At 38.6% G+C, this 10731-nt stretch overlaps 1 protein-coding gene across 1 annotated transcript in view; it reads right to left on the bottom strand.

Moving 5' to 3' along the window:
• Positions 1 to 10731, bottom strand: part of Bbs9 (Bardet-Biedl syndrome 9) — a gene marked incomplete in the record, with an annotated part of 405589 nt that overhangs the window by 256614 nt on the left and 138244 nt on the right. The window contains 2 exon segments of the mRNA XM_013509769.1: positions 3091 to 3144; positions 8282 to 8358. Coding sequence (XP_013365223.1) covers positions 3091 to 3144; positions 8282 to 8358 — 131 coding nt within the window.

Here is a 10731-nt window from a genome sequence, read left to right as displayed (position 1 = left end):
ATATTTAAAAAATACAAGAATTTGCAATAGGCTTGAAAACCTTATATACACATAGTAAGCGTATTAATTTTAAGTGAAGTATTTTATACAATTTAAAAATAGATTAAGCATAAAAATTTTGATATGCAAAGTAAAATCTTTTTTAAAAATTATTGATGCAAACAAATATGATAAACAGCAAATTAACAATGAATCACTGGTTTATTTTGTAAACTTTTGTAGTACATGAAAAAATCAGCAAGTCACAAGCAAAACTTCCTCAATGACATCTGACAGTGCTGTGAACAGCATAACACCTTGTCAAGAAAAAAACCATACAAGTGGTTCAGACAACCTTCTTCCAAATATCTACTCCACTAAACAGAACAAAATTTAAGTATTTTATTATTCACAGTAAGATAATGCTAGTCTCTATGTGTACTTTAAATAAAGTTAATAATATTAATAATCATAGTCATCTGCAGCCTTCTATAATTATGCAATCACACTAATAAGTTACATATGCACATTATCCTCTTTCACATTCACAACAGGGTGAAATAAGCGTTATCAACACCATTTTATAGAAGACAGCACTGTGCTTCAGAGTGGTCAAGTAATTTGTCCAATGCCACCCTGATTATAAGGGGAGAACCACGGTTTAACTGCTGTGTGTCAGAATTCAGGGCCCATATCTTTTCCACCAACTGTGGTTAAATCTCAAAATAATTTTACAGATGAAAAAGATACCCATTTTCAGTTTGAAAATAGAAGTTTGGAGGTACAGAATAGAAAATAGAAGTTTGGACATGTTATTTAACATGTCCCAGACCACTGAGTCAATAAAGAGCTAGGGAGCTAAAAATGACAACCAGAGCTCAAAGTGAAAATGAAAACACCTTGAAATAGTAATAAGCTGTTTGTAAAGGAACAGATATTCTGACCATGTTGTAATGACATCTACTTAGATAAAATCACAGTTTTACACTGTTACAAGGGGATTTGTGTTTAGACTACACTCACAAACATGATAGCTCCCATATATAGACTTACTGAATCCCAACAATGTGTTGGGCACTATTAAAAGCATTAAAACACAAATCAAAGAGATGTGATAAAAAATAACTGCAGTAACAAAGGATAGCTGTGCTGGAGCCAAAAAAGAGTTAAAAACTTGGCAAGATCATAAACCTCACATTTTAAGAGGAAAAGAACTATGACAATATAAAGAAAATAAGAATAATTAAGAAAATATTAAATGTCAATATGAGAATTTTCCATGCTACTTTCTGCTTCTAACAAAATAACATATAATCCTTAGGAAATATAATGCCAAGTTTTTGTCCTAGATATATAAATATGACGTGAAAGACCAGATATGAGCAGCCACTCCACCTTGCCACCTGGAATTGATGGACACACATCATGCATGCATACTCAAGGTAGCCACATCTTCATTCACTGGGAACAGATGAAAATTTTTCCCCAATTAACAGAAATTATGATGGAAACTTTCACGGTTACACATCTTGGATGCTGTTGTTACAAAGGGCCATAAGGAGAGAGATTTCCAGCAGAAATGTGCATAGAAACTGTCAGGTTCAGGAAACCGTTGTGTTTTTAGTGTGGGTCCAGCCAGTTCCATGCAGTCGTGGTATCCTGCATTGTTTTTCCTGCTTTCACAGTGGCAATGAGAAAAAGCTGTGACTCAGGCATTCTCAAATATAGTAAATTTCACTAATGGAGGAGAATTTCCCAGCAGTATCCTGCCATGATTTTAAGGTGGCTAGGAAACTCTAAGAATTGCACAGAAAGAGGAGTGTGTTTACCTATAGCAGTATCTCCTGGCTGACTGGGCTCAGAAAGGGCAGCATAAGCAATATTATCTGACTTAGGCACAGGATTTCTTTCTGCAATTTACAGTGTGCACCTGAATATGTACGCGCCTAAACAACATCATTACACTGGTATGAGAGGTTTCCCAACACAAAAGTATGGATCATTCCTGGAACTCAGCAGTTACTTTTTCCCTTAAGTGTTGATTTCTTGCCACTAATATCTTTGGAGACACAAAAGCATTAATGAGATAGAGCATTTGATTGTATGAGGAAAGGCAAACTGGAGAAAGACCACCCTTGTTTCCAGTGGCAAGAATTAAAAGAAAATTAGCTTAGGAAACTGTTACAAAATTGGGCTCCCTTCAACTCTGACCAGATATCACACTTGGGCCACCTGCTGGGCCCAGTAGATGCAAACACAATTGGTGAAGCCTGTGCTCTGTGGAGCTACTCCAAGGGCAGCAGCCCATAGTCTAAGAAAATAGAAAGCCTCATCCAAGTTTTAACTAAGCAAATCGCCAAAATCCACAGCTTTTCCTGGCATCTCTGCTCTGGGCAGTGATAAGTATTTTCAGCTTAATAACATGCTGAATGATTACCACACTTTAATCTAAATGCCTTCAGAGGGTTCTGCATTTGATTTCTAGTTCCAAAATTCTTCAGTGACAGGCTTAACCAAAACCACACCCTTCAAATTCTATTTTTCCAGAACCATGAATTTGTCACTACTGTACTTTGTGGCTTCTTCATTTAATACTTTCTTGCTATAAATATATCCATTTAAAGCTAATGTTATGGCAGATAAATGGCTGGGAATGCTATCCAAACACACACATAACCACACATGGAAGAGTGATATTACCAGCATTCGTGCACTTCCCAGTATCATTTCACAGTCTGCCCCACACGACGCCTAACATCGACTGGCTGGTCTGTTGTGAATGGGGATGACATTATTTCCTGATCAGATTTAAAATCCTAATTTTATTTCTAGAGCAAAAGTTTGGATCATGCTACACATTTAAATAAAGGTAGGCAACAGTCATAATAATTGTTTCTATTATGTGCATATTACTATAAATGCAACTCTCAGTTCTATATTTGCAGATAACAATGAAGGCTTTCCATTTACTACCCACAGCTGAAGAAAACCTAAAATTCCAAGTGTTTATTTTACTTTTCCATAAGCTACTGCCAGGGTAGCAACAAAGTGACAGACATGATGAAATATGTAATAAGGTTTGCATATTACCATGTAACCCTGGTACAATACCTTCACTGTGATGGAAGGGACAAGGTCAGTTCCGACATCAGCATCAGTGGCTTGCTGTAGACACAGAATTGAGAAGCGAAGGGAGAAAAGAATGATTTCAATATTATCCACCAAGAAGTCAACCCAGTGTACAATGTACACTTCCCACTGTCAAGTAGGGAAATAACTATAAAGGATTTATCCCTAAAGACAAAATTAAGAGTCAATGTGTGTCATGTATCGAAACATAACAGTGAACCCCATTATAGTATACAAAGAATATGTGTTACCAATCACAGCAACTAAAATGAAATAAAAATATTTTATTAGTCACCAAAAAAGAGTCATTGTGGCTTTCTGGGTGCCTTTATGTGGAAAGTTATAAGTTAATCTTCAAAATTCCCAAGTCAAAAGGAAGACATTTTACCAATCCATTGTAATTCCCAATTTACTGAAACGTTAAAAGTATTAATTCTAATCATTTGTTCTTTACATTATGAGGGAGAAGCTCCCTCCTTGTATTTTCTAGTTAAACATTATGCAACTAGTTTAGGTGTTTGCATTTTTTCAACTCCAAAAAACTTCAGGTTAATTCAGATGAATAAGAAGAATCTAAGACATATAGTTAATGATACAGAGACTGAGTGGCTTTGCACCTACAAAATGAAAATGGGAGCACACTTTTTGTACCAGTGTATGTCATAAACTAATTCCATACCCTCTGTGTGAGCATCAGGTTGGATCACCTAATGTCAACTGCTACTTCTCATAGAACTCATACCACAATACGGCAAATATTCCTTATAACTTGGTACAGGAAGAGTGGTACATCAACAGGGAATGCTTGTCTCTTCTACAAAAGATGCCATTCTCAGATAAATTATATTTCTGTTTTGGAGATATATGCTTTCATAACAATGACTTAAAACAAAATATTAATCCAGGCTTTTTGCCCCATCAATATATTGCTAAAGCCCAGGAAATGTTTCACGTGGAGCTGCCACAGACCTAGAAGAGAAACCAACATCTCCTGTTTCCTGCTCTTTTCAGTACACGCCTAAACACCTAGACAGTAATTCTTTGGGAACATAAATGATAGATAGCCAGAGAGAAATGGCTGTAACAGGACATCATGGCACCACAACCACATAAATTGCTGGGTTAATGTTTTCCACTGGGATGAATATGATACTCTTTAAAAATCTCTCAAGGAAAGAATAGGAACACAGGGAAAATAAAGCTGGAAGGACACACCTAGTGTGGTGGATTGACAACTGGTCGTCAACTTGTAACACCCAGCTGAACTGAACTAGTGTGTTGCCGGGTGTTGGAGGCCCACCTGGGGATTGTTGCCAGCAGCATAAGAGGCAGAGGAAAACGTCATGAGGCTGTTGGGAGCTGGAAGAAGCTGTTAGGTGTTGTTAGAAGCTGTAAGGAGCTGTTGGCTCTCTTGGACGAGCTTTTCATGCTGGCTTTCCTGATGGGAAACTTAGCTTTCCTCATCATCATAGGAGCTCAGGATCTCACTGGCACTCAGGATGGCTGTGGTACTTTTCAAAGGATTCTTTCTTTGAGTATCACTTCCTGGCTCCAGTGCAGATCCCTCAGCCTGCTAACACAGATCCTTCATATCACTGGCATATCCTTTCTAGCTTCCACCACTGACCTTTGGGTCTTACCAGCACAGATCTGTGAAACAGGCCCCAGGAGACCTTGTCATGGTCTCTAGGCCTCCAGCTGGACTCATGGGAGGTATTGTCATGGGCTCTAGGTCTTTAGTTGGATTCATGCAGGGCATTTCCATGGAATACAGGCCCTCAGCTGGATTCTTTGGTCTTTAGTGTGTGGACAGATTTCCTGCACTCTCTTTTTATATGATTCTTTGGGTGACTATTATAAATAATCTTATAAAACATGTGTCCTGTATTAAATTGTTCTCCTTGCAAAACCCCCAAACATAACAAAATTGGTACTGGGGGTGGGGGGGTCATTGTTGTACTATTGCCTGCCATGTGACTTAAGAGCCTTTAGAATTCATCTGGAAAAGTTTTAAGAGACTGGCCAAAGAGGCAGCCCTTGTATGCTGTAAACTACACTGGAGATTCTGATTGGAGCCTGGAAAATCAGAGTACTTGTGGAAATGCTGCCTATTAAGTTGAAGCTCGAGAGGCCTCAATTAAAGAGGACTGCATTGGCTGCTGGATCTCAGATAGTATATTGTGCTTTGGCAGAAAGTTGGTCTGCATTTTGCTTGTGTTTAGAAATACTGCCTGGTTGGGAAAAGAAGAAATTCAATGCTGTCTATTGTTGGGATGGTGGCATGGTAACTGCTGAGAACTTTCTGCTGAATGTATGTTTGAAATTAAGAGTGAAAAGCCAACAGAGTGATATGAAATATTTGGCCAGAGGAGAGACTCTAGTGGAACTTTGGGCTTCAAGGATGAAATAGAGGAGAACGTAGTTGTTAAACAACAGGACAATGGAAAAATGAACTGAAGTCTTTCATCTGAAGATAAAAGTATATTTAAATTACAGGAGGCTCCTGTTTTGTTGTCTTGCCATGCATTATAAAAATTAATGGGAAGTATGGACTGTGATTGTAATAGTCCTTTAATATGTTTTTATGTTCTTTTTAGGTCTATATTTGTAATCAGGTTAATGAATCAAAGTATTGTGTTTTAATCTTAAATTTTGGTCATCCTTCAAATATTGGTGCAGAAATGACTTTTGGTGCAGAAATGACTTTTGGTGCAGAAATGACTGCAAAAAAAATTATACAGTTATAGTAAATCTAAATAGACCAGGACATGTTAACTTTCACAAATCTGCCACTAGAGAATATGGATTAAGGAAATATGTATGGTTATCCATTGACCAGGGGTGGATTGTGGTGGATTGACAACTGGTGGTCAATTTATAACACCCAGCTGAACTGAACCAGCATGGTGCTGGGTGTGGGAGGGCCAGATGAGGATTGTTGCAGGTAGCACAAGAGGCAGAACTACATAAGAAGAAGTTTTAAAGCTGTTGGGAGCTGGTAGAAGCTGTTGGGTGCTGTTAGAAGCTGTAAGGAGCTGTTGGTTTTCTTGGACGAGCTTGTCATGCTGGCTTTCCTGATGAACTTGTCTATTTTCATTGCCTGAGGAGCTCGGCACCTTGTTGTGGCTGAGAATGGCTTCCGTGCACTTTGGGCGAGCTCTGGTCCTTACTCTGAGCACTGCTTCCTGGATCCAGAAGGGAAGATGGTGTGCTTCTCAGTCTCCTGAAGAAGCTTGTCATGTTGGCTTTCCCGATTGGAACTCAGCTTTCTTCATCATCAGAGGAGCTCAGGAACTCACTGTTGCTGAGGATGGCTATGGTACTTTTCAAGGGAGCTCTGGTTCTAACTTTGAGCATTGCTTCCTGGCTCCAGTACAGATCCCTCAGCCTACTAGCAAAGATCCTTCATCTCACTGGTATAGACTCTCTAGCTTCCACCACTGACCTTGGGGCCTTACCAACATAGATCCGTGAAACAGGCCTGCAGGAGACCTTGTCATGGTCTCTAGGCCTCCAGCTGGACTTACGGGAGACACTGATATAGGCTCTAGGTCTTCAGTTGGATTCATGCAGGACATTTCCATGGGATCCAGGCCCTCAGCTGGATTCTTTTGGTCATTATAGTGTGTGGACAGATTTCCTGCACTCTCTTTTTATATGATTCTTTGTGTGACTATTATAAATAATCTTATAAAATATGTATCCTGTATTATATTGTTCCCCTTGCAAAAATCCCAAACCAACACACCTAGCTAAGAGAAACCAGCACACCAGGTTACCAGCAGGAAAATATACATTACAATATAGCACTTCCACATAAGGCCTTGTCCTAACAAGACCAAAATTTATCCTAAAAAACACAGAAAAGGAATTCCTCCAGCCTTTGCTTAAGAGAATCAAAAAGAAAAATTATATAAATTGCTCAAGAGGTGGGGGAAAAGACTCATTTTCACAGCAAGAAAATGGGTGTACAATTCTCAGCCGGCTAAGCAGAAACACTCCCCTCAGAAAGCTCCCTCAGGGAGCAGAAGAACTGGTGAGTGCTAAGGAGCAAGTCCAGAGCAGAGCTGCACTATGTGACCCAGCTGGATGATGTCTCTCTCATACAGAGGCCAACTTTTTCAAGTGTACTAGACTTACCACACTAAAATAATGGGAGCATGATCTTTATCACAATTTGGATGGTCTATCTGTACTGAGATTAATCTTTAAAGACTCATGATTACTTAAGTATGCTCTCATACTTAAATATCAGGGACATTTCCCAGGCAGATTTATATGATAGGAATCCTAAATATGGCAAAATAAGTGCAATAATCACTACCCTAACCTCATCGACCTTGAGCATAGACACAGATAAAGTTAATAAATTTTGCTCAAACCTCAGGCCAACTCGACAGACACAACCTAACAGCCAAACAAGTTCTCACGAAGACTGAACAATGAGATGCAGTTAAACCAAGAATAGTCCCTCCTCAACCTTCCTGTCTCGGTTTCATTCATTCACACAGTAAAAGGTACTTAGCTACCACTATGTGGTAAGCAGTAAGGACACAGAGGTGAACGAGACAAGTGTACGGTGTAGATCCTGGCAATGTGACAATGATGATTCTGGAGGATGTAAAAAGCAATTTAATGATGAAAATGACAATTATCGTAACAATTCAACAAAATATATTTTATTCTTACTCTCATTTTGCAGATGAGAATATTATTTTGGGTGGCATAGACAAAAATGAAGGGAGAAATAGTCCCTAGAGCAACTATTTGTACTTTTAAATTACTCTACCATGGTCGCTACAATGTATTTAAATCATAAATCATCGGTCCCTGCACTGGGCCACTTACAAACATTATTTCATTCAACCTCCTATATAATCCTGTGGGATGGGTGTTATTTATCTAGATTAGGATTAACTCAATGCTATGGTGCTGAGGAGTTTTCTTTTTTTTCAACAAGTAGACTCAGAACAAGGGCAAGAAGCTTTTCTATTGCTCCTTTCACTTCTTTTTTAAACAGAAATCCTGCCAAAAAGCTAATAAAAATGGAACTACATTTAACCCAGAAAGGCAGAGCCTCAAATTTGTTATCTTTCCCCAAGTTTCTACTAGGATGCCCAGAGTTTAAGCTAATACATTGTTATCCCAATTTCAAATATGCAAATATACCTACAGACACTGAATCCAAGCTTGGAGAAACCGCAGCAGAAACTTTTAAGTCATCTTCTCTCTCAGTCATTGGCCAAACACCTGCAATTTAAAAAACATACACAGGTATATATGTTGAATTATAAAGTAAAACCTGCTGTTTACATTTTATTTTTATTTAAATGTTTGTCTTTAACCTATAGCAACAAACAATCTCAGAAACACAAATTAAAAAAAATTAAGGTATTACAACTAGGCATAGTGGTGCATGCCTATAATACCAGCACTCAAGAGGCTGAGGCAGTAAGATCACCATGAGTTAAAGGCCAGCCTGAGCTACACATTGAGTTCAAAGCCTGAAATACACAGCAAGACCCTGTCTCAGAAAAAAAAGATGTATTACAGAATTAAAAGCTTGATGCTATCTCTCTCCACAATACTATAAAGAAAAATTATCTTTTTAAAAACATATTAATTAAGATTTGAGCCACTGACTCATCGGCATTGGTAATTATTTTTTTAAACTTTTTTAGGCCTTGGTAATTTTAACATTCTCTCCTTTACTATTAGTGAAAGCCCAAATTAGTACAACTCTTTTAAAGGTAAACTGCCTTTAACTATGAACATGTAAAATATACCTATCTTGTGATTTAATAATTCTACTTCCAAGAATTTATCCAACACTCATAGACATGCCCAAGGAGGTTCTCTGCTATTATTTTTTTAAATTAAAACAAATACTTGTATCTATTGAGAAATGGTAAAGTAAAATGATACATGTGTGAGAAACCAAGTTCATAAACCTGAATGTTTTGTAGAATACACAACTCTTTTAAGTTTTTATTACAAAAACTGACTCGTGTTAATTGATGGCTTTCACTGTGATGTTTCCATATTTGATTACACATATAAAATCTGAAAAAAAGTTTCCTGTAAGAAGTGGACCTAGCATCTGAGGTGGAAAGAGAGCCTCTTTTCATTGTCTATGCTGTCACTCCAATCTGAATCACCTTCACTATATGCATTGCTATAGTTTGGATATAGCCTGAGTCTTTCCCCACAGGTTCAGGGCTGGGAGCTTGATCCCCAGTGTGGTGCTGGTAAGGCCAGGGGAACTTAAAGAGCTTGGGCCAGGTGAGAGGTCCTCAAGTCACTAAAGGCACTGCCCTTCGAAGGATGATGGAGCTCTTGTGGGACACTGGTGAGCTCTTGCAAGAAGGAAGTCATTAAAAGGGCAGGACTACCCCCCAGGCCCACATTTCTCTCTCTCTTTGTGAACTCTCCCTCTACACACACCTCAGCCACTGTGATACCATACGCCTTGAGATCCTCAACAGAATTGAGCTGATGCTGGTGCCATGCCCTTCATCCTCCAGACCGGTGAGTTAAGTAAACCTTGATTCTTTATAAAGTACCAAGCTCTAAGCATTTAATTACAACAACAAAAAGACTAATCCACACATGCTATTTTCATAATTTTAAATATACTTTTGGTGCATAATGGGATATTATAAACAAGTATGTTACTTGATCATTGCTGTGACATCTGACGTGAAAAGCACGGAAGAAAAAAGGTTTATTTTGACTCACAATTTCAAGGGATTCAGTCCATGGATGGCTCTAAGGCAGAAATGTCACAGCAGAAATGTCAGTGCATGACAACAGGGGACAACTGCTCACCTCTTGAGAGCCAGGAAGCAGAGAAATGGTTGAGAGAAGCAGACAAGTGGGAACAAATATTGTTCCCAAAGTCACACCCCCTCATCAGCTCTTTCCAATGAAGCCCCAGCTCCTCTTTCCATCATTCCCTGTCTCAACGTTGGGTAGATTAATCCATTAATGAAGTTACAGCCCTCAGGGCCCATCACTTCTCTGATCCCTGCTTCATTAGAGATCAAGCCCTGGCTCCATGAGTCTTTGGGGACACTATATTTAAACCATAACAACAAATAACAGAGATCCTAAATAAATAACATAATTTATATTGATGCACATATATGTGTGTATGTATACATGCATATGTGTACAGACCTACATCAGATAACTGGCTGCCTACATAACATCCATTCTTTCTTCCTTCCTCATTATGGCAGAGTCCTAATTTTGTTGCAGTACTCAACTCCATTTCAGAGAAAACCACCTCTTCCAGCCTCTAGGGTCATTCCATTTCACTGACATTAGAGGTTTTTGGCATGCACATGAGTATTAGTCCTGATAAAGCAGAGGTAAAGAAGTTGGGAGGGACAGCACTGGCACAGCTTCTGGGAAAGTGGTTCCTCCCTACTTAGAGGGAGACTTGGGGAAAACAGCCTTCTTTCCAGAAATCATATCTGCATTCTAAACCTGGAACTGCTTAGGTCACCTTGTGACCCTAAGAGGAAACATAAAAACACTGAAAATAGATAACTAAAATGGATGATGTCATATAAATAAGATGTTATTTACTTTTTTGTCATTGCTGAGACAAAATACTTG

Source organism: Chinchilla lanigera, unplaced genomic scaffold (assembly GCF_000276665.1).
Source record: "Chinchilla lanigera isolate Chin_1 unplaced genomic scaffold, ChiLan1.0 scaffold00181, whole genome shotgun sequence".
NCBI lineage: Eukaryota > Metazoa > Chordata > Mammalia > Rodentia > Chinchillidae > Chinchilla > Chinchilla lanigera.
The sequence above is the reverse complement of the archived record's forward strand: the minus strand, read 5'-3'. Positions and strand labels throughout refer to the sequence as shown.